This window comes from Phascolarctos cinereus, unplaced genomic scaffold, assembly GCF_003287225.1.
Source record: "Phascolarctos cinereus isolate Bilbo 61053 unplaced genomic scaffold, phaCin_HiC Scaffold_8;HRSCAF=390, whole genome shotgun sequence".
Lineage (NCBI taxonomy): Eukaryota > Metazoa > Chordata > Mammalia > Diprotodontia > Phascolarctidae > Phascolarctos > Phascolarctos cinereus.
Genome location: NW_027556291.1, coordinates 20539814 through 20565263, shown reverse-complemented (window position 1 = coordinate 20565263; position 25450 = coordinate 20539814). Strand labels below are relative to the sequence as shown.

The 25450-nt window shown below is 40.7% G+C and overlaps 1 protein-coding gene and 1 long non-coding RNA gene across 2 annotated transcripts in view; one reads left to right on the top strand and one right to left on the bottom strand.

Moving 5' to 3' along the window:
• CHM (CHM Rab escort protein) overlaps positions 1-9219 on the bottom strand; it is a 179623-nt gene extending 170404 nt beyond the window's left edge. The window contains 1 exon segment of the mRNA XM_020964591.2: positions 9140-9219. Coding sequence (XP_020820250.2) covers positions 9140-9188 — 49 coding nt within the window. The 5' untranslated portion in view covers positions 9189-9219.
• LOC110193037 (uncharacterized) lies at positions 9180-24232 on the top strand. Its single transcript, XR_002320354.2, has 3 exons — positions 9180-9462; positions 9788-9838; positions 22753-24232. It is a non-coding gene; the product is annotated as an uncharacterized LOC110193037 (long non-coding RNA).
• Positions 24233-25450: the final 1218 nt, after the last annotated feature.

The window sequence follows — 25450 nt, the reverse complement described above, 5'->3', positions numbered from 1 at the left end:
GTGGTACAAGAAATGACAAGCAGCATGCTTTCAGAAAAACCTGAATGAACTGATGCAAAGTCAAGCGAGCAGAACCAGGAGAACATTGTACACAGTAACAGCAATACTGTGTGATGATCAACTGTGAATGACTTAGCTATTATCAACAGGACAAAGATCCAAGACAATCCCATAGGACTTATGATGAAAAATGCTACCTAGCTCCAGAGAAAGAACTGGGGGAGTCTGAATGCAGAATAAAGCATACTATTCTTTACTTTCTTTTTTTTTTTTTTGGATCTTTTGTCTGTTTTCTTTCACAACATGACCAATATGGAAATGTTTTGCATGACAGTATATACATATATATGTATGTATGTGTATATGTGTGTGTGTGTGTGTGTGTGTGTGTGTGTGTGTATAAAACCTGCGTCAAATTGCTTGCCTTCTCAATGAGCGGGGAGGCGAAGGAAGGAGGGAGAGAATTTGGAACTCAACATTTTAAAAAGTAAATGTTAAAAATTGTTTTTACATGTAATTGGAAAAAACACTTTTTAAAAAACCAACTACAACAACTTTACTGGCCAAATTGTCGGCTAGTCTTCTGTATGCTATCCTTGTGATCAGATTAAAAAAAAATAATAAGTTCCAAAGGACCCGCGTGTACAAAAATATTTCTAGCAGCTCTTTCTGTGGTGGCAAAGAATTGGAAATTGAGGGGATGCCCATCAATTGGGGAATGGCTGAACAAATTGTGGTATATGAATGTAATGGAATACTACTGTGCTATATTCAGAAAAACCTGGAAAGACTAGTATGGTCTGATGCTGAGTGAAGTGAACAGAACCAGGAGAACATTGTACACTGTAACAGTCACATTGTGCAATGACTAATATTGATAGACTTAACCCTTCTCAACAAGACAAGAATCTAAGACATCTCCAAAGGCCTCACGATGGAAAATGGTATCCACATCCAAAGAAAGAACTATGGAGTTTGAATGCAGATTGAAGCATACTATTTGTTATTTTTTTTTCTTCTGTTTTTTGTTTCCTCTTTCTTGTGGTTCCTTCTATTGGTTCGAAATCTTCCTTACAACACGACTAATGTGAAAATATGTTTAATAGAATGTATATGTATAGCCTATATCAAATTGCACGCCATCCTGGGGAGGGAGGTGAGGAGGGAGGGGGAAAAAAATTTAAAACTCAAAAGCTTATGGAAATGATTGTTGATAAATCAAAATAAATTAATTAAGAAAAAAGTTCCAATATGATGACACTGGTGCAAGTATATTTTGATAGAATGAAAATCAAAACATTAGACATACACTGTCCTTTCTGGGACACACTGAAAACACCTTCAAAATTTAAACATCATACCTTTTCTGTCAGACAATTATATAATCTTATATGTCTCAAACCGCTCTGTGATCTGTAAAATGTGAACAGGCACCAGCAACATTTTAAAAGACTGATATCATTTTCCAAATCATTTATAAACACATCAGGAACATTTCAGAGTTTCAGTTTAAAAAACCTTGCATGGAAATTGGAAAACAGATGATTTGGCATGAGTAACAGGTCAATTATATGGAATTATAATTATTTCTGTGTATTGGGAGTTTATGTTAAACATGAGAATGTGAGAGTGAGCAGCAGTATTTGATTTTAATTGCTAAAGCCTGGGTTATCCAAAACATCATGAGAACACTGGAGAAAATGAGAAAATGACATGAGGCTAGGGAGCTGAGACGCCTGATACAGAGGGAACTCTAGTAACAGATGCAGCCCTCTCTCAGGGATTGGCTTAAACTTATGATTTACAGGATGGAGTCAGTTTCTCCCCGAGAGTCTGCTCCAGAGTTAGATAACTCTCTTTGCCTTTCTAGGTACTGAAAGCTCAAGCCATACATCCCCATCAATATATGGCTGAAGAATTGCAAAGCATTTTTCACAGAAGCAGCAAATTTCAAGACTTTCTTTAGCTCCTTCACCATCCCTTACACTGACAAGGGAAAGTTTCACATGAAGTCCCAAATAAGACAAATGGTAAATATGTTCCAAACCTGTAGGCAAAACAAACGATAAATAACCCTAGCTGGTCAACATGACACAATGGAAGACTTCCAAAGGAAATGTATAAGCCCCCAAATAATATCATAGGAGGGCAGTGTGGTAGGAAAGGAAGCAAGATCACTTCTCCCTCTTGGCCAAAGGAAGATGAATCAGTCACTTGAGCAACTCCACCAATTTACAAACAGGTCAGTGACCCCTTGACAACAGGCAATTGGGCAGGGCCACAGAATGGAACCTCAGGGGTCATCTAATGCAATCCCCTCGTTTTGCAGGGGAGGAAACTGAGGTCTCAGCAAAGTGACATGATTTTCCCAAGATCATATAGATAGTAAGAAGCAGATAAAGGATTCAAACATAGCTTTATTCAACACACTGCAGTGGTGGAAAAGGGAGCAAGGGGGCAGCGGGGTAGGGAGGTCATGGTACATAAAACCAGCTCAATAGAGTATTCTCATGACATCTGTGTAGAAAAAATGGAAAGACACATTAAGTGAGCCAACCAAAAAGATGCTCATTTGGTCAATAGTCCCTCGACCACAAAACAGGGGGATGGAGGTCTGGACATTAAGGCAGAGGGAAACATGGTCAGACATAGGATCTCACGCTTGGAGGAGCCCTCATCTATTCCAACTCCTTCATTTTTTACATGTGAGGACACTGGGGCCCCAGGAAGTAAAAAGACTTGCTTAAGGTAACACTGTGTTACCTTGATGTTTTTAAACATTAGTCCCCTGATTCCAAACCCATTACTCTTAGAATCTTAATGATCTAAGCACAATGACGCAGTCCTTTCCAATGAAAGGGATGGATTGAGAGCCAAAGTACTGGCCTTCTAGGTGCAGCTCAGGCACTTTATTTCCAGTGGAGGTGGTACAATGGAGAGAGGAATGGGCCTGGAGTCAGGAAGACCTCAGTCCAAATCCAGCCTTATACACTGACTAACTGTGTGACTCTGGGCAAGCCACTTAACCTGTCTGCCTTGGTTTTCTCAACAGTAAAATGGGGATAAGAGCATCTACCTCCCCCCCAAGGATTGTTTAAAGTAGATAATATATCTTTGCTTGCAAACCTTAAAGTGCTAGGTAAATACTATTAATTTCACTTCATCTTTTTCAAGAAAATTTTTCTAAAAAAGTATTTCACACTTTGCTTTCATTGAGGGGAAAATTCTTGACGTTCCCAAGATGATTCAGGATCATGATTACAGAAGTCAAGGCACAGAGTCTGAGAGCTAAAGGCACTAAGAGCAAATACCCCATTTTCCAGATGAGGTATTCCAGAAACCCTCAATTATTTGGTCCAAGGCATCCAGCTCGTTAGAGGCAGAGGACTAGAACTTGGGTCTCCTGGGTCCTGGTCTGCATACCTCAACTGTTTGGCTAGGCTGTCTTTCAGTGGTGGCCTAGGGAATGACGGTAGGGCGGGGGTGAGGCAGGGGGGTGCCAGAGAAGAGAGAGAAGGGAGGCTATTTGTCCCCATACAAAATGGTTGGAAACCTCTGGGTGTTGAGTTGGGCCTTTTTTTCTTTGACTTTTTCTCTTCTCCCATACTGTCAGCCTGGTTTATGTCAATCCATGAGATACTTTCTATTTTGCTATTTTTAGCATGTGCTAAACTAGGAGATCAGATCATCCTGCCTATTAGAACAGCAAGTTACTAAGACAGGAATGAGCTTGGGTAGATTCCTCAATCAATGAAGCGAAGGAAGCTTTAGCAGACAGACATCCTGTCACCTATTTTCCCCATCCTTTCACCCCTCCAGGTCATTTTTCCCCTCTCAAATCTTTCAAAGCCTTTTATGAGAAATTCATACAATTAGAGAAGTAGAAAGGAACAGAGACCATCTTTCTCAACCTGTGTCCTTTACAACATATTCACCAAATGGGCCTCCAGTTTTTTGTTTGAGGTCCTCCAGCAAGAGTGAATCCATTGCCTCCTGAGGCGACCCAATTCACTTTTGGATACCTCTAGTGCTTCTACTTCTGCCCTCTGTGGCCCAGAGGCCCAAATCAAATGCCCCTTCTACGTGGCAACCCTTCTCCCCCAAGCTAAATATCCCCACTTCATTCAGCTGAGCCTCAGATGGCATGATATCGAGGTCCTTCAACACCCTGGTTGCCCTCCCCAGAATGCTCAAATTGATCAATTTCCTTCCTAATAAAGGCAGTCAGACCTGAAAACAATACTCTAGAAATGATGTGACCAGAAAGGAATACAGTAGGGCTATCACCAACTTATTCTTGAACAATGTATCTTTCAGGGTATCACTGACTCATATTAGCTTTCATCTTATATTGAGCTTTCAGTCCAGTAAAAACCACTAATGTCTTTCAGATCAACTGCATGACCAGATGAACCTCCTCCATCTTGAACTTGTGATGGTAAATGTTTAAAGCCAAATAGAAGACATTTAACCCTCTTCAGATTCACCTCATTAGATTCATTCCAATGTTCTAAGAGCCTGTCAGGATATTTTCATATCCTAATTGCCAACTAACGTGTTAACTAGTCCTCTCTGGCTTTGTCATTACCTATCTGATAAGCATGCCACCTATCCCTTTATTCAAATCATTGATAACCCTTATAAACAGTAGTCCCCATCCCTTCCAAAAGTTTTAGGACTTGCAGTTTTTCACAAAAGAGTCAGACAGGCCAGTAAAGCAACAGGCCTTTATTATGGCACATTTTTTAACACACAAATGAAGGCCCAAGGCCTTAAGCCAAACACCCTGGGTCAGAGGCTTGGAGAAACACTGGGCAAGGGGGTGGGGTAGGGTGGTAGGGGCTCCAGGGCAAAGGATATATCTAGATCTCAGTGGCCAGAACCTAATGTGATGGTCTTCAGGGGCCACAGCAGGAAGAATTAAGTGTGTGGGGAGTGAAAGGGATGCAGTCACTGATGATGTTTTCGTGAAGTTGCCACCAAGCTTTCTTCTTCTCTTCCTAGTCGATGTGTGGGATGGCTGAGTTCTTCCTCTCTTCCACATACCAAAGCAATTCTGGATTTTACAAGGAGGGGTCACAGGATCTTAGAATTATAGAATGGGAAAGTGAAGGGACCTTAAAGGTCACATAGTCCAACCTCCCCATGTCATAGATGATGAAAATGAGTTCTGGAAAGGTTAAGTGACGAGATAATGAATATCAAGTACTTAAAGAGAAATATAAATGTGAGTTTTATTATTGCCCAAAGTAAGAGCGGTAGAACTAGGATTCAAACTCAAGCCCTCTAACTACAAATCTGATGGACTCCCCAGCTCGGATATCATAGGCTCAGAGACACTTGTGATTAACATAGCAAACCTAGAAAGCTTTCTAGAAAAGGCAAAAGGAGAGAATATGTCAAGAACAGAGGCAGCCTGCCACCAGTGAATCTTGTGGATCTCAGAGGCTTTGGGATTGTCAGAAAAGCAGAGGGCCAAAGACAAACCCCTGGGGCACTCTACTGGAAACCACCTTGTAACTGACTAGCAAACCTTGCGCATGGCCACTGAATCAGTTCTCAGTACACTTTGCTATATTAACATCCAGCCCATATCATTCCATTCTGTCCAAAACAGCATGAAAGATGTGGCTAAAATCTGGAAAAATATCTACAGTATTTCCCTTCATCTACTGATCTAATTACCTTGAGGTTAATTGGGAATACCCTGTTCTTGAGGAAGCCACTCTGACTCCCTAAGATGTTCACTAACAATTCCTTTAATGTGTTCTAGGATTTCGTCAGAAACCTAAGTCAAGCCAACAGGTCCACAGCTGCAGACTCCTCTTTTTTCTCTTCTTTTTTAAAAACTTGGACAGCATTTGTATCTCTTCATTTACCATCATTTATCAAAGATCACAGACTGATTTAACAATCACATCCAAAAGTTTTGTTTTGTCTAGTATCCAGGGAAGTAGTTTGTGTAGAATGTGTAACTTGAACTCATGAGGAGCAGAATGTGCTCTCCTCCTATCTATCTCTACACTTCTCTCACCTTTGCATCGCACTTCTACCTGTCATTTTCAGCATTCGTTTGAAGCTGCTCGCCAGCAAAGCCTCTGCCATCTCTCTGGATCTCCATACCAGCGGTTTTGTTGCTACGTGTAATCCCTGGAACAACGAAGATCACAGTCCCTCTGTGACTTAGGAGATGGTCTTTGTATCGCCCTTCAAAATGACTGAAAATTTTATCAACATGATGTGCAGCCTCTCAGAAATTAGTTAAACTGGTCTTTGGATAACAGATATATGGTCTGTCATCTGTCTTGTACTCCAAGCCTTTCCACCTTGGTAGATCCCTGTCAAAGCCTGGAGTTGAACTGTCATCGTCTTTGAGACTTTCCATGCCATAAAGAAGCATTAAGGTAGAGTTTCAGGGAAAGTGAGACACTTATTTATTGAGTAAATGAATCTCTTCAGGCTGCTCCAAGGCCCTTCTTATTTATCTTTTGAGTTCGGAACTGTGTTCTACATAGCTGAGAATGCTAGATCAGCCAAAACGGTACCTGTATGTCTGACCTCTAACCCAGGATTCCTTCCAATACCCCACCAAACAAAATGTGCATTAACATGAAGGGGAAGTAAAAGAAAAAGGTGGCCACTTAGGAACAGAAGCTCCATTATTGGTAAAAAAACCACAGAAGAGATTTCCAAGGCCCTCTTCTCTCCATGAGTACCTTGAAGTCGGAAAACCCTTTTCTTCTTAATGAGCAAAGTGGCTGCTTCCTTTTATGTTCTCACTGTCCCCTCTATTTTATCTCTACTTAAATATTATTTCATTAGCTTCCACTTGAAGGCTCAATGCACTAGCTACATTTTTGTGAAGAAAGGGGAATGGATTTAATTTAAAAGGATACACACAGAACTGTTTCAGTTTTAAAAACATAATTTCCAAAGAAAACTCTCTCCCTCTAACACGGCCCAACAAAAATTAACCAAGGTCAACAGGGTTTAAAAGAAGACTCACAGATGACTTTATTTGATAATGGTAAATGGTTTCTTGATGACATTTTAACAAACTAAATTTCCTAAAAGAAATATTGCATCTCAGTACATTTTGCTAAGCTTCTGCTATGTTCATGATTAATGTGTTAAATAAAAATGCTGCTTTTTCTATGATTCACTCAACTAATGCACTCAGTAATGGAAAATTAATTCCAGAAAGTTCTTTCATAAGTGTTATATTCAAAATAAAGTCAAATCATTCCAATTAAATTACAAACCTAACTTTACTTTTAAATATTAACATGTAAGCCCCACTTTACTAGTGCTCATTTGAGCTCTTTTTGACCAATGCTACTTCTGTAGCATCTAATAAATAGCAAATTCCTACAGCCTAAAAGAAATCAGTGTCCCTAATAGAATCTAAATCTGTATTATTAAGAGAAACCTTAAAATGCATGGCTGTATGTGGAATTTAAAAGTATGTCAAATAAGTTCTTCTCATACATGCAGGAATAGCATTTTCTCATTACACCAGACTCTTCTGGCAGTAGTGTTTCATATCAATTATGGCACTTTCTCACCACCAGAGTTCAATTACCACAGATTCAACACAGGATAAGTTCCACACTTTCAATTACATCATTACACAAAATGTTTATTCCAAGAATTAGCATTAGCTAATTACAAGAATTAGTGAGTCGAAGGTGTTAACCTGAAACAAGTGAACAAAAATCTCATAATGATTTCAGTAACTTAAAAAAAAATCCACTAAAATCTTGAGTATTGAGATTTTAAAAAGAAATAATACCGCGCACTAAATTGGATTTGTTTTCATTTTTCAGGACAGACTAAGGCCTAGTCTAGTCCTTGGGTACCACCTTTTGACTGAGTCCCAGTTTTACAGAACAAATCCTTTTATTAAGGGGATTTGTGCTGTGAAGTTTGGATTCAGTCAAAGGACAGCACCTGATGGCCCAGAGGCCACAGGTTCCCCACCCCTGGACTAGCCAGAATGAAAGGGGAATTTTAGAAGAGTTTCCTTTTTTTTTTTTTTTATCCCTTTTCTTCATCCTCTCCAAAATGAAAAGCAATTATACTTTGCTTGCATCTAACATCTATTCACTGGCGAGATATGCCTTTCCAGTTATGTATAACTGCAGTAACAAAGTTTTCTTCTTAAAGAAATGCGGGATTTGAAACCTTCATTCACTCCAACTCTTAAAATATCGTGACTACTGCTGGTTGTTGGCCACTAACCTGTGAAAGATTTGCAAAATGGCCAGAATCAAGGAAAATGAAGCGTCCCAGGAGTTTCTAGGCATCTTGGGCATGGGGTAGTCCCATCCAGCAGACCATTCATAGGTCCTATGACAAAATTAACACACTTGTATTTTTAAAGGAAAGAAAGCATCAGTTGTCCCCTGCCACAACAAAAGTTCTGCATTCTCTTCCTCAACGAGCATCCCACGTGATGCGTGAAATAATATAACACCAAGTTAAGGCAGACAAATCAGAGTTCAGGACTGCCCATCACTCAAACTTCTTCTCAGAAAATTTGGCAGTGGGCAGGCCGGCGGGAAAGTAAAATGTTTTCTTGTAGTTACTATTCTGGGACAGAAGGAAAAGTGACCCTCAAGTAAAAAGGCCGGGATTGTCTACAACCACCCCGTTTACTCCTCACTCCGGACCCCGGCATTTCGCCTCCAACAGGCACCGAAGCCCGAACGGCTCCCTAGCCCCCGCAGTTGGCAATTTGCGGCAGCACAAAGCAGCTCTTGAGCTCCTGCTTAGAGGAATCGAGTACCTGAGAATTTCAGGAGTGGCGAGAGAGCCAGAAACAGTGGGCAAGGTCATTTGGAAGGCAGCCTACGAGAGGAGCCCTAGAAGATCCTCTCAAAAGAGCCCTCTAGCCCAGGCCAGCCCCGACGCCCCAGCACCCCCCACCGGAGTCCGGAATGACACCATCCCGGGTTCGGACTTCCGACTCGAGCTGGGCTCACAGTGCAGTTAACCCAGCCCTGCCTCGGAGCGCCAAGGACTGGCGCCGACACGGGCAGCCCCGGAGGAGCCCCGAACACCCTGCCCGGGCACCAAGGCCCGCCGCCCGTCCAGAAGTCACGGCCCGCCCGAGGTCAAGTCCTGAAGCCTTACGTACCGGTCCCTATCACCACCACATCGAACTCCGAAGGGACTTTGTCTGCCATCTTGAGAGGGGAAGAGTCACGTGACGGGACCTGCCGGAAATGGCTCTCGAGTCTTCGTCCGCAGCCGGAGCCGGGAGCGCAATGCATTCTGGGGGCTGTAGTTCCTGGTTGGAACGAAGACGAGCTGGTGTGTGGGGAGACAATATTTGAACCCAGCTCTTCGTCGCTGCAAGCCATGGAGCTAGGTGGTGCATTGGAGAGCGCGGTGGACCTCGAAACAGGAAGAACGAAGTTCAGATTCAGCCTCAGACTCTGGCTAGCCGTGTGACCCTGGGTAAATCACTTAACCTCTGTTTGCTTTACTTTCTCCAACTGTAAAATGGTAATAATAACAGCACCTGTCTCCCAGGGTGGCTGTGAAAACCGCAGGAGATAATATTAATGTAGGACTGTTGCTTAAATATACCAAAATCATAATATGATGTAGTGGGAAAAGATTGTATTTGTATAGTAGCTCTGCACTATGCCTGGAAGGAATACTGAGCAAAGGCAAGGTCCAATAGTGATTACAATATATTTAGCAGGTAATAAGAGAGTGTTAGAGGGTAGCCTGCAAGCAACCTCCTTGATCATACACCTCTCCTTTTTTTTTCTTACAGATGAGGAAACTGAGTAACAGAGCAGAGACTAGAATCTAGGCCAGCCCCTGGGTAATGTCTTTTTCCACTACCAAGTACCTCAGATTTTAATTCTCCAGACTTAGGTCTGGTTGGTATTGTGATGCAGAAGAATCTGAAAATCAAAAAATATGGGTTTGACAAACATATGGTGAGTTGGTGCCATCCCTGGTGTACAGAATCCATAGTGGAGAAAATGGATTGTAAATTGATGTGATCTTTGCAAATGATTGGGTGTGCCAAGCCCTGAAGCATTATAAATCCATTTTATAGATGAGGAAACTGGATTTGAGAGATTAAGTGATTTACTCATGGTTACACAGCTAATGAATATCTAAAGTGGATTTCGAACAAGTCTTCCTGACTCCAGATTCAGCAGATGGGGAAACTGAAGCTCAGTTAGGTTAAGTGACTTCCCAGAAAGTATACAGCTGCTAAGTGTCTGAAGCAGAAATGAATCTAAAGTGAGGAAATGGACTAAGGAAGGTTAAGAGATTTGCCACAGTCACTGAACTAGGAGAGGAATTAAATCCCAAGTCTGCCTGACTTCTGAGTCTAGACCTCTGTCTGCTCATGCTACATTACCCCTAAAATAGAGAATCCCAGAGGCGATAACAAGGAGTCTGTCACATTACTGGAGAACAACTTCTCCACTTCCCCAGAACTCCTGTACATTCATCTTGGCCTTAACCCTCCAGTTCCCACATGAACATTCCTACACCCTATTCCCCATTCTACTTGAATCCAGAACAAAGTGTGCTTCCTCCTCCTGCTCCATCAATCAAGCCAGTTTCCCATGAATGTATTATTTGGCATGCCTTCATTTGTACTGGCAGTCCCAGAAAACAATCTGGTAAGATAGGTTGGTAACAGTCATCTTGTTTGCGGAAAAAAAGAAAGGCTCTGTGAATTGCTACAAAATGAATGAGAAGCAGAGATTTGCCTCCATGAATAGCACTAGCTGCACCACTGAGCCAAAGTACCACTGGGTGATTGCTTTGATTGAGGTCAGATGGCCTTACTAAAGCTACTGTCTCTGATGAAGAGCCATACTGCTAGCCAGCTAATAGAGCATTCAGAGGCATTGCAAGGGCTGCCTCTAAGTTACTTAACATTTATCCTATAGCTCAGTGACATGAAAAACCAGCGAAAGTGAACATGGAAAAAAAAACCACGACACTTTTTTTTGCCAGTCCTTGAAATTATTTGTGCAACCTAAACAAAAAAAAACTCAGACTTCTTCTTTGGTATGAAGAGAGGGCCAAAAATTTTTACACAAATTTTCCAGATCATGGGGGCACCACATCCCTAACCCCCACAATGTGGAAGTGATAACTATATGTCTTTATTTTCACTTAACTCTGTCTGCAACTCAGCATTTCCTTCAATTATGATTTTTTTAAAAATCATTCTGAAAAGGTTCTCACAGACAGCCAAAGGAGTCCATCACACACACACACACACACACACACACACACACACACACACACACACAGTTAAAAACTCCTCAAATGGAAGGAGAAGAGGTCCCAGGATAGATACTTAGAAAGGACATGACCTAGACAAAGATCCAGCAAAAGAGACTGAGAAACAGTGATCATACAGATAGCAGGAGAACCAGAAGAGAGCAGTATCTCAAAAGGAAGGAAGGGAACAAGAATTTATTAAGTGCCTACTACGTGCTATTCACAGTGATTAAACACATTACAAATATGTCTTCTGATCCTCACAACAACCCTAGGGGTTAGATACTTTTACTATCCCCATTTTATATTTGAGGACACTGAGGCAGAGGAAGGTTAAGTGATTTTGCCCAGAGTCACACATCTTGTACGTGTCTGAGCTCAGATGTGGACTGGGGTCTTCCCGACTCCAAGTCCAACACTTTAATTACTATGCCATCTTGCTGTCTCAAAAACCTAGAGAGGAAGAGATATCCAAAAGGAAAGGGTGATCAATAGTGTCAAAGGCCAAAGAAAGGTCAAGGAGAATGAAGATCAAGAAAAAAACATTAGACTTGGCAAATTAAGAAACTTTTGGTGACTTTGGAGAGAGCAGTTTGAATTGAATGATGACATCAGAAACTAGGTTGCACAGAGTTTAGTATCAAGTGAGAAGAGAGGAGGTGGAGGTACCCATTGTAGATGGCATTGTCAAGAAATTAACCTGAGAAAGGAAAAAAGAGATAGAGGAAGATAGCTAGCAGGGATGGTAGGATAATAGTGAGGTGGTTGTTGTTGTTATTGTTGGGTTTTGTTTTTGTTTTTAAGCATGGGAGAGAGATTGTCATGTTTTGTAGGGAGCACGGAATGAGCCAGTAGATAAGGAGAGAATGAAGATGATAAAGGATGCAATTTCCTGAAGAAGACTGGATGGAATGGGATCAAGGATGCAGGCAGTGGGGTTTTGCTTAGCATGAAAAGCCACTTCTAGAGATGGGTGAAGGAAGAAAATGGGACAAGAGATCTGAGTGACACGAGATAAAAAAGATGGGAGAAGAGGGAGCTCTTGACAAATGGATTCAATTTTTTTTTTTTGAGGAAAGGACCCACATATACAAAAATATTTATAGCAGCTCTTCTTGTGGTGGCAAAGAATTAGAAATTGTGGGGATGCCCATCAATTGGAGAATGGCTGAACAAGCTGTGGTAAATGAATGTAATGGAATATTGTGGTATAAGAAATGATGAACAGGCTGACTTCAGAAAAACCTGGAAGGACTTGTATGGTCTGATGCTGAGTGAAGTGAGCAGAACCAGGAGAACATCGTACATAGTAATAACCACGTTGTGCGATGACTAACTTTGATAGACTTAGCCCTTCTCAGCAATACAAGAATCTAAGACACCTCCACTGGTCTTATGATGGAAAATGCTGTCCACATCCAGAAAAGGAGCTATGGAGTCTGAATGTAGATCGAAGCACATTATTTGATATCTCTAATTTTTTTGTTGTTGTTGTATTTTGTTTCTTCTTTCTCGTGGTTCCTCCTATTAGTTCAAATTCTTCTTTACATCATGACTAATGTGAAAACATGTTTAATATGAATGTATGTAGAGCCTATATCAGATTGCATGCCATCTTAGAGAGGGAGAGGAGAGGAAGGGGGAGAAAATATAAAACTCAAAATCTTATGGAAGTGAATGTTGAAAACTAAAAATAAATTCTTAAAAAAATTTTCTGGGAAAAATGAACCAAGGTTCTCAGCTGAGACAGTTTGGGAAAGGGAGCTATGGGAAGCTTGAGGAGGGAAGAAAAGGATTGGAAATGCCTCTGTGGTGACTAAGATAGTGAATCAGTTAGGAAGGTCTAACTACCATGTATTCAGCTCCTTTGTATGTATTTCTATTTGTTCATTTTTGTGTGTGCTATATATATTTCTACACGTACTTATTGTCTCCCTTTTGGAGAGAAGAGATTGTTTCAGTCTTGGTACTTATGCCTAGCCCAGTGCCTGGCACGTAATGGGTGCATAATAAATACTTGTTGATTGTTGAATTTAAGCAAATAATGACCTGTTCTGCTAGAAGGGCGCAGTGACAAAGATCATCCAACATAATTTCTCCTTGGCTTTGTAATGCATTTTTGTACTTTGGGATATAGCTGTAATCTGATGTTCTGAGAGTTCAGAACACTTCCAACAAATGAAGCTGTGCTGTAAAGACCTGGAAGACCTGGAATGTTGTCTAATTTCCCAGCATGCCTTTGGCCTCAATTCAGAATTGAGGGACTGGACAGCATGACTTCTCAAATTGATACAGAGCTTAGCTGTCCTATCTCTAAACTTGATATTTGTATGATTCACACTGTCTCTGGGGATAACATTGTTCTGATTGTTAAAACAAAGCCCACATACTGGGCAGAACCTCAAGCCACCTTCCAAGCTTGTGTTCCTCAGATTCACAGTGAATAAAAGTACACAAGGTGGAGAATGATGTCAAGAGAACATAAGGCAAAGCAGAGCTCTTGACTGCCCCTTTTCCTATTCTAACAACCTATTTTTCAAGAACTAAAATATTTGCTTTGGATCAGCCACAAAACTGTGGGATTTTGAATGTGAGTTGCCAGTATTGTTAAATCATGGGGTCACTAGCTATATACAAAATAATTTCCTACAGATGCAAAAATAACACGCTTTTTCAAATGTCTAAGTTGAACTCAGGAAGTTCATTCACCTTCAAGGTCTTTTGTGTAGGTTGTAGATTTAGGCCCAAAAAAGCAATATGGGGACAGTGGCTACAAAGTCAGCCTTGAAGTCAAGAGGTCAGAGTTCAGATCCTACCTCTGTTATATACTAGCTATGAAGCCATGGGCAAATCTCTTCACCTCTAATGCCTTAAGGAATTCTCCAGTGCCATGAGTTACAGACCATTAGCTGACTTTCATCAAGTGGAGGAAGTTCCTACACTGGGAGTTCCCAGTGTGGATGAAATCACAGGCCTAAACCAAAAAAAAAAAAAACCCACCAAGAAGAGGTCTCACATGTAGTAAGAAAGCATATGAAGCCTGCAGAAAACAACTGTTATAACATTTCCTACAATTATGAACGGGAGGAAATTGGCTGCTTCCCCTCTGCCTATAAACATGTTCACATGTCCCCTTTCCTAAATAAATCTTCCCTATTAACCCCTTGAGCTATCCTTCCATCTGTCTCTTTACTTGCACTGCCAAATTTTTATAAAAGGTGGTTTATGCTTGCTGCCTCTACTTCCTCATGAACTACTCACTCCCAACTCCTTGTGGGGTCTATAGCAGAGTGTCCCAGAGGTCAGTGCTTGGCCTTGTGATGTTTAACATTTTTTTTCAATGACTTGCATAAAGGGAAAGATGGCGAGTTTGTCAGATCAGCAGATGACATGAAACCAGGAAGCCTAGCTAACGTACTGGATGACAGAATCAGGATGCAAAAAGAGCTTAATAAGCAGAAATATTGGGTTGACTCTAATAAGATAAAATTGATCAGGATAAATGTAAAGTCTTAAATTTGGGTTCTAAAAACCTGCTTTACAAGCACAAGATATGGCAGGTATAGACAACTAGCAGTTGGTAAGGACATTGGAGTCATTTCATTCAACCTGTAGATGAATAAGTTTCCCCTCAATATAAAAGATACCCGATAAGAAGTCATCTGATCTTTGCTTAAAGGTGGGCTACCTTGCTTCTTGCCTTCCTGTCTTATGCATACCCCAAACTCATCTAGATTGCTTTGTTGCTCACAAGGATTGGATGATATAGGGGTCACCAACTCTTTTCCTCCTAGAGAGATGGAGGACTACCAGGCCTTATCATATACCTGGCCACTGCCTCCCTATCTACTGCCTCCTGGACTTACCATCTGTCCCACCTCATTGATCAGTCCATGCCTGGCACTGTCATCTAATCTACTGACTTAACTAACCTGAGAACTCATGGGCTTTGACATCTGCTTCCTCCTCCCTCCTTCCCACCACCACTGCACCCTTGGGAGCAGGCCTTTCCATCTTCCTTGTAACTTAACTTCTTTTTGTGTATTGAGTCCCCTAAATAGAGTATGAGCTCCTAGAGAGGAAAGATGGCCTTGTTTTTTCTATTTGTGTCCTCAGCACTTAACTTAGTGCTTGGCACAGACTAGGTGATTAATAAATGCTTTTTGATTCATTTATTTATTCATCATGTCTCCCCCAAGTCTTCCCTTCTCCAGCCTGAACATCTTCAGTTCCTTCAACTGAGCCTTATGATGCAGTTATCTCAACAGTCTCCAACATCCTGTTTGTGCTCCTCTGGATATCTTCTTTCTTCCTAAAACATGGTTCCAGAATGGAACACAATGCTCTAGATGTAGTCTGACCATGGAAGAATACAGTAAGATTGTTTTTGTTGTTGTTCAGTCACGTCTAACTCTTCATGACCCCACGGACCACAGCACACTAGGCCCTTCTATCCTCCACTATCTCTTGAAATCTGTCCAAGCTCATGTTCATTGTTTCCATGACACCATCTATCCATCTCATCCTCTGCCATCCCTTTTTCCTTTTGCCTTCAATCTTTTCCGACATCAGAGACTTTTCCAATGAGTCCCACCTTCTTATAATGTGGCCAAAATATTTAAGCTTCAGCTTCAGTATTTGATCTTCCAGTGAATAGCCTGAATCCAAAAGTCTTCTCCAGAACCACAGTTCAAAAGTGTCAGTTCTGCAGCACTCAGCTTTCCTTATAGTCCAACTCTCACAGCCATACATTGCTGCTGGAAAAACCATACCTTTGACCACACAGACTTTTGTTGACAAGGTGATATCTCTGCTATTTAGTCTGCCTGCTGTCCAGATTTGCCATAGCTTTCCTTCCAAGGAGCAAGCATCTTTTAATTTCATGGCTGTAGTCTCCATCTGCAATGATCTTTGAGCCCAAGAATATAAAATCTGACACTGCCTCCATTTCTTCTCCCTCTTTTTGCCAGGAAGTGATGGAACTAGTTGCTAAGATCCTAGTGTTTTTTGATGTGAAGCTTCAAGCCAGCTTGTACACTTTCCTCTTTCACCCTCATCAAAAGGCTTCTTAATTCCTCTTCACTTTCTGCCATCAGAATAGTCTCATCTGCACATCTGAGATCGTTGATATTTCTCCTGGTAACCTTAATTCTGGCTTTTGATTCATCCAGCCTGGCATTTTGCATGATGTACTCTGCACAGTAAGACTGTAATCTCCCAAATCGTAGACGCTATTATCTATCTTAATGCAGCCCAAGATTTCATTTGCTTTTGGGGTCACCATATCACAGCATTGGCTCAGACTGAGCTTGTACTCCCATTGAAGCTCCTAAAATTTCTTCAGGTAAACTGCTTGTACTTGTGCACTTGATTTTTTGAACCCAAGTGGAATATTTTTGTTCAGCTTGGCCATTTTCAGTCACATCTGACTCTTCGTGATGCCATTTGAGATTTTCTTGGCAAAGATCCTGGAGTGGTTTGGCATTTCCTTCTCTGGCTCATTTTACAGATGAGGAAACTGAGGCAAACAGGGGTTAAGTTATTTGCCCAGGGGTCACACAGCTAGGAAGTGTCTGAGGCCAGATTTGAACTCAAAAAGAGGATGCCAAGCCTAGTTGCTCTATCCACTGTGCCACCTAGCTGCCATTTATCCTTATTGGATTTCATCTTATTCTAGTCTGTGGCCTCGAGGCCCCATGTGGCCCTCTAGGTCCTCAAGAGCGGCCCTTTGACTGAATCCAAACTTCACACAACAAATACTTTTTTTAAGGGGATTTGTTCCATAAAGTTTAGATTCAGTCAAAGGGCTGCACTTGAGGACCTAGGGGGCCATGTGGGGTCTCGAGGCCACAGGTTCCCCACCCCTGTTCTAGCCTGTCAAGATCACTTGAGATTATGTTTCTGTCATCCAGTGTGTTAGCTATTCCATCCAGCTTTGTAACATTTGCAATTTGATAAGCACACCATCTATACCTTTATCCAAGCCACTTATAAAACTATTTGTTAAAACATCATAGGACCAGGCAGCAATACCTGGGGACACTCCACTAAAGACTTCCTTCCAAACAGATATTGAATCATTAATGGCTACTCCGTGTTCAACCATTCAACCAGTCCTGAATTCACCTGATTTCTACCTCTGCAATCTCTTTCAAATATGCCCCCTCCTTTCTACTGCCACTACCACCGTCCATGTTGTCATCATCATCATCTTTCTTCTAGTTTAACTGTTCTTCAACTATCTTTAAACTACCTTGTAGCTAGGCTCCCTGCCTCCAGTGTCTCCTGGCTCCAATGCATCTTTCACATGGTTACCAGAGTACTCTAAATTCGCAGGTCTGATCGTATCACTCCCCTGCTCAAAAGTCTTCTTTGACCTCCTCTTGCTTATCAAACCACATTCTAACTCATTGGCTGGCCATTTCAAGCCCTCTACAATGTGCCTCCAACCTACTTTTATGACCTTATTACATGCTGGACATTTTCACAACCTCTCTGTTCCGGCCTGATTGGACTCTTCCTGACTGTTTCCCAGTCTCATCCTGCCTGCCCTCTCCCCCTTCCTATGAGCATCTCCTCCTCTTTTTTCAAGACCTGGCTCAGATACTACCTCTTTCCAGAAGGAAGCCATTCTTGCCCCTCCTGGCTCTAATCATCACTACTCTTATTTTTCGGATACACAACCACTCCACAGGACACATGGGAATGTGCCCATTTTATAGATGGAGTGAACTGAATTGGTAAACAGCTCGTTCTAATTTGTAAGAATACATTATAGTATGTCAGAAGCATCTTTACTCAGATTTTCCTTTCAGTGGTTCTAAAAGTGATAGGTAGCGTTGTAGTCATTTCGAAATACAATTTGATGAGACATCAGCAAAGATAGTGGAGTAAGAGGAAGTAGTACAACTTCCTCCCACAACAATTCCAACAAAGATCGAGAGTTTAGATAAGCTCATGGATGATCTGTAATGAATTACTGAAGAGGTCAGAAGTGCATTTCTAGCCTTTGAGGTTCCTGGTGCATCTTTAATCTCATAGAGGAGAACCATCCACATTCTTAAGAATGTTTATTTTCAGCAGTGTCAGAGAGAGAATTCTTATATCATTATTGACCTACCACCAGTGGACCATAGATGCTGGGTTTTTCCTGTGGTAATCATCATGGATTTGCTCTGATGTTTCCCTTCCTCTCTCCTGCCCACTCTCTTCTATGACCAGGAGCTCACATTTGTGAGATTACTGGCTAAGGGTAGTGGTGCAGTCCACAAACCCATAGTCACAGAGCTAACTTGGCCAATACACGGACTGAATTCGTTACCATGGTGCCAATTTAGTACTATGTTCAACCCACCAACCCATAAGTTGTAGATATTCTAGTACTTTGGTCTATACTTATAATTTCATTGGTGTGGGGGGAACTCCCAGTGTGGAATCTTCCTCCAGTGATACAGATCAGTAATTCATCTGTGACTTACAGTGTTATAGGGTAAATCTGAGAACTAAAGTGACTTACCAAGACGTATCAGAGATGGGACTTGAATCCAGGTCTTCCTGAACCCAAGACTATCATCTCTATTCAGCAAGCAATTTCACCTCTCTCTAGTGGCATAGAAACCGAAGAGTAGTGCCATTTTGCCTGTTGAATTTCTTTGCTCCTATGATCTGAAAAAAGGTCACATGCTGTAGTGGAAAGAGCAAGGGCCACAATCAGAACATTTGGCTCGGGCACCCACTCATTAGTTGTATGACCCTGGCCAAGTCACTCATTCTCTCCGAGCCTCTGTTTCCTCATCTGTTAAATGATGATAACACTGGTCCTGCCCTACCCTCACAGGGTTGCTGTAGGGCTCAAATGAGATAATGTGGGAAAAAGTATTTTGGAAACTGTAGCATGCCCTCCAAATGGACAGGACAACGGAGAAAGCAACATGGTAGTTAATTCAGTACCATAAAGTATAAGGAAGAGCAATTCAGAAAACATCTCGTTAATACCTTATTGCAAATTCCAGATTCACCAAGAAAATAACATTTTAAATATAAAACTACAACTGGTAGATAAAAGCCTAATTTGAACCAGATTCCGTCTCAAACCTTATACTCTTAGTAGAGGTAAAATTCAATGGCACAAGAATTCTTGTGAAAAGAACACAACCCACAATGGAAGAAATTAGATTTTTTTTTAGAGGAATCAAATAAAGCAAGTAATCTTGAATGCAGACATACTTCTCAGACAGCCTTAAAGCTGAGATAGAGTTTTCCCTTTGCAAAAGGGCATAAATATTGTTCCAGCTCTAACACATTTTGTTGTGTAAAATTCTGATTCTCTGAGATCCTGTTACTTTCAATTCTAAAATGCTCAATTTCTTGGCAGCCATCATTTAGCCACTAGACCAGAAATGTGTCTTAAGTAAAAAAATGATTATTCATACTTTCTATTGTATATGTCAATGTCTTCAAGGCAGAAATATTTCTAAGCACCTTTCCATAGACTTTCAAAAAGTAAAAATAGAAAAGACAACATAAATGATTTTTGTGAGAATGTCACAAACCTTTGCAGAATGTCCTGCTATGTGTTTTTTTTTCTCTGTCTCTCTCTTTAGCTATTTAATTGTAATGTCATAGAAACAGAAAGCAGCATACCTAATTCTGCACGGATGAATAAACACATTCAATAAAGAAGATTTAACAGAGCAAATCAAACACTGGATTAAACATTTTCTGCATAACAGACCACAAAATGGGCATTCATTTTACCAATGGATCTTCTGCATTAGAAACAAATAGAAGCACATACCAACATAATTAAACTGTACATTCAGTGTGGCCTGATTGCAAACTTTCCCTACATTTTATTGAACTAACATCCAGTCAATTAGAATTACCTAACCAAATTCAAGAACGACATAGAAAAAGATTAAGTGTAAAATACTTATTTGCATTCCATCATTCAATAAATACATTTGTTTTCTTCTCTTTTATTATCGCCACAGTTTACACTCTGCAACAAAAAGGAAAAAGAATTCATATCTAATGATATTCCTCTTCCTTAGAAAAACAAAGTAGGTCTTTAATAAGTTTTAAGTAACAATGACTCTAGTTAGCATTACTGAAAAATCACAAAGGATTAGTTAGTTTTTAGAAATCTTCGTGCCCTCATTGGAAAGGAGCCTGCTGCTACCCAGGAACAGTGTTAGAAAGTTGTAAAATTCATCCTTCCTGTTACTTGTTGTTTTGATGTTTGTGTCCTACAATAATTAATTCCATCAGCAAACTCAATATTTTGCTTCTCAGACCTTTTATGTAGAAGAATTTCTTACGCTTTTGATAAGAGTGGAAAGATAGAGCAACTTCGGATTTTTGTGGGATTTTATCTAATCCTTGGGCATAATATACCTATGCAATTTCATTCAACAAACATTTATTAAGCACCTACTGTATGCAAGGTGCAGTGCACACTGCTGGGAATGCAAAGATAAAAATAACCCAGCTCCTTCCCTGAAGGAGCTTACATTTTCCTGGGGTAGAAACATAGGATCATCAATTTCGAGCTGGAATGGACCTTAGAGCTCATTCCAGTCCAACTCCACCATTTTCCACAGAAAGAGAGTGAGGCCCAGACACCTGCTCAGATAATACAAGTAAGAAGTGCAAGAATGGGGATTTAAACTTAGGGCCTCTGATTCCAAATCCAGGACTCGAAATATTGTGTGTGAAGGGGACTAATGTGAAGTAACTTCAGAAAACTATTGGAGAGCCAAATGGGGGTGCCATAAATGCCAAGCTGAAGATTTTATATTTCATCATAGGGACAATAGGGAGCTACTAATATTTTGGGGCAAAAGAATGACATGGTCGGATCTGTGCCTAAGGAAGATGATTTTGGCAGCTACGTGGAAGATGAATTGGAGAAGTGAGAGAGGAAGAGGGAACAATTAAATGATTATAGTCCCAAGTGAGAAATGATGAAAACTAGAATGGTGACAGTGTGAGAGAAGTTGTAGTGGTAGAGTCAACATGGCTTGGTAACTGATCAGATTTTTTTTTCAAGCAAAGGTTGGATGATTACTTGTTGAGTTCATATTCAGGTGTGGGTTAGAATTGGAGGCTTCTAGGGTCTCTTACAACTTTGAGATTCTGTTTATAGGCTGTGGAGGAGGAGTCAGTAATTGTAAATTGAGAGAGACAGACAGATGGAGACAAACAAAATGAGAGAGAGAGACAGAGACAGGGAGAGATTTGCTGGATAGGGCAAAATTCTGGAGGAGACAGGAAGAGATGGGGTCAAAGGCACAAGCAGAGGAATTGGCTTTGGCAGGAAGAGCCCCTTTCTTCAGAGATATAACCAGAAAGAAGAGAGATTGGGGAATGATCTATAGGAATTCCAATGTGCATAGCAGGAGAAATCTACTTCAAATGCTAGAAATTAAATAATTTGGATGGAAAAAAAAATCAATCAGGAAATCATAGGCTTAAAATAGCCCTTAAGAAGAGAGATGAGTGGTATAATGGCCAAAGCAATGGTCTGGATATTAAGAGAAATGGGTTGGAATACTAGCTCTGCCATTAACTTGTTTTCTAACCTTGGGAGTATCATTTCACTTCTTGGGGCCTCCCTTTCCTCATCTATAAAATGAGGGGGTTGTGAGACTTCACTGAGGTTCCTCTCATCTCTCTACTTCCAAATTACCCAGTCAGTTCCACTCATTTAGGTGATATCACATTCAAATCATTCCGGATAATTATAATGTTGTTGAAGATGAACATATTAAGTTGGTGAGAGTCTAATTGACAGTGGTTGAGCAATGGACTAGTACTAGGACAAGCGCAGTCCAGGTGAGTAGGGTGATCCTTCCTACCTTCAAGGTCTACTCAGAAGTGAAATACTGTACTCCTCTCAGCACACAAAATAACAAGCACTCTCCTCAGTGCCCTTAGGGCAACTAGGTTGTGCAGTGGGCTTGGCACCAGGAAGACTCATTTTCATGAGTTCAGATCCAGCCTCAGACACTTACTAACTGTGTGACCCTGGGCAAGTCACTTCACCCTGTCTGCCTCAGTTTCCTCTCTGTAAAATGAGCTGGAGAAGGAAATGGCAAACCACTCCAGTCTCTTTGCCAAGACAATGCCCAATGGGGTCACAAAGAATCAAACATGATTGAAACAACTTAAGTCTCCTTGGTTTCACTTTGTTCAGTGGTACATGTTCTTCAGCTGGCCAGTCTTGGTGGTGGTGGTGGTGGTGCCTTTGGCCTCCTAATATATGTGCATCTCCCAGACTTGTGCAGCCATGCATTGCCACGTGGCACAAATGTCTCTGATGGATGCTTTTGTGGGTGAAATTGTCAGTGCCGTAATAAACCAGACACAAAACCAGAATTTTAGCTTTCTTTGCTACTTACACAGTGTGTCAGTGCTACTAAACATCTTTCTTTTTATTATGTCTTCTGGTGAATAAGTATGGTGTTATTTCTGTTTCAGATCTCTGCTTCAGGGCCTTTTGGCATCAAAAGGAGAAACTTGCTCATGGTTGGTTCCTTTGGTTTTTAAGAAGTCATAATAATAACTCACATTTGTATAATGCTTTGAGGATTACAAAGTTTTATGCAAAATGAAATTAGTAGAACCAGGAGAACATTGTACACAGTAACAGCAATATTGTAAGATGATCAACTGTGAATGACTTAGCTATTCTCAGCAATACAATGATCCAAGACAACTCTGAAGGACCTATGAAGAAAAATGTTATCCATCCCCAGAGAAAGAACTCATGGTGTCTGAGTACAAATCGAAGCATACCTTTTTTTTAACTTCCTTTATTTTTCTTTGTTTTTTTTTAAATCTGTTTTCTTTTATAATATGACTAATATGGAAGTATGTTTTACATGACTACACATGTATAACCTATATCAAATTGCTTGCCTTCTCAATTGGGGGGGGGATGGGGAGAGAGGGAGGGAGAGAATTTGGAATTCAAAAACTTTAAATGAATGTTAAAAATTGTTTTTACACATAATTGTGAAAAATAAAATACTAAATACAAAAAAAAAAGGATATAAAATTCATTCTCATGATAAAATGGAAAGAGCACTGGATTTGGATTCAGAGAATCTGGGCTTGACTTCCAACTCTACTACTTCTTATATGAATGAATGGATAAAATGAAATAAATGAATAAAACAGCATTTATTAAACACTGGAGAGATATAAAAATAAAAAACAAGACAGTGCCTGTCCTCAAGGAACTTACATTCTTCCTCCCCCCCACCCCAACCCCATATTAGCTGTATTTCAAAAGAGAACATTCAACAACGTGAACTGATCCAACCATTCTGGAGAGCAATTTGGAACTATGCCCAAAGGGCTATAAAACTCTGCATGCCCTTTGATCCAGTAATACCACTCCTAGGTCTGTATCCCAAACAGATCATAAAAAATGGGAAAAGGACCCACATGTACAAAAATATTTATAGCAGCTCTTTGTGTGGTGGCCAAAAATTGGAAATTGAAGGGAGGCCCATCAATTGGGGAATGGCTGAACAAGTTGTGGTAAATGAATGTAATGGAATACTATTGTTCCATAAGAAATGATGAGCAGGCAGACTTCAGAAAAACCTGGAAAGACTTGTATGGACTGATGCTGAGTGAAGTGAGCAGAACCAGGAGAACATTGTACACAGTAACAGCAACATTGTGCGATGATGATCAACTATGATAGACTTAACTCTTCTCAGCAATGCAAGGATCTAAGACAACTCCAAAAGACTCATGATGGAAAACGCTATCCACATCCAGAAAAAGAACTATTGACTCTGAATGCAGACCAAAGCATACTATTTGCTCTTTTTTTGTTATATTTCTTCTTTCTCGTGGTTCTTCTCATTGGTTCTAATCCTTCTTTACAACATGACTAATGTGCAAATATGTTTAATATGAATATATATGTAGAGCCTATATCAGATTGCATGCTATCTTGGGGAGGGGGAAGGAGAGGGAGGAAGAGAAAATTTAGAACTCAAAATCTTATGGAAATGAATGTTGAAAACTAAAAACAAATAAATAAACTAATTTTAAAAATGAAACATTCACTCCCCCCCCCAAAAAAAAAACCCAAGAAAAATGAAGTAAGAAAAGTGTGTTTCAATCTGCAGTCAGAGATCATCTCTTTTCTCTCTGGAGGTGGATAGCATTTTTTATAATGAATCCTTTGTAATTGTCTTGGATCACCGTCTTGATCGGAGGGTCTGAGTCTTTCATAGATGATCATTGTTATAATATTGATGTTGCTATGTACAGTGTTCTTCTGGTTCTGCTTACTTCACTTTGCCTCAGTTCATATAAGTCTTTCCAGGTTTTTCTGAAAGCATCCTGCTCATCATTTCTTATAGCACAATAATATTCCATCACAATCATATACCGAAATTTGTTCAATCATTCCCCAATTGATGGGCATCCCCTCCATTAAGGGACTTACATTCTAATAAGAGAATACAATACATATGTATCATTAGCCACCCTGAAACCTATTGCTTGTGGCCAGGTATATTAGATTGTATCCCACCCCCCAGGATTATCTGGTACCTTTAAGGGAATTGAAGGGTATCCAGACTCTTTGCAAATGACTCCAGCCTTCATTAGTATTGTTCCTTCATTTGTAGGGAGTGGCTTCTTGCACCTCTGTTCCATTTAGCTACTAACGGTTAGATTAGCTTTTACACGGAAATATTTCCTTCAAAAGGTATAATCACAAATATAAAAATACTCTCCCAACACATAGGAGGCATAATTCCTTTCCCCACCCCTCCCTTTGCACCACCTTAATCTTTGGATAGGGATAGATTCACGGCTTAGCTAGAGAACAGTCCTGGTTCCAAGTCCAAACCTTGGCCTGGGTTTGAGGCCCAGGTGCCCTGGTTTCTCAGGGCCTCCATGCCAGGTGGTCTGGCTGCAGTCCTGGCTCCAAGGTCATCATGGCTGGAACTTGCCAGTCCAATGGCGAGTGCTGCCATTGCCTGAAGTTGAGGAAGACAAACAACACAGAACAGAAACATGTGCCTGCAGGCCCATTTCTCTGAGCTGGACTAAAAGAGGAAACAAGTCCTTCCTCTCTCATGAGTTCAGTTTATGGAATCTGTGCCGTGAGTGAACAGGGATCTGAACCCTCTGGATGAGGTGAAGA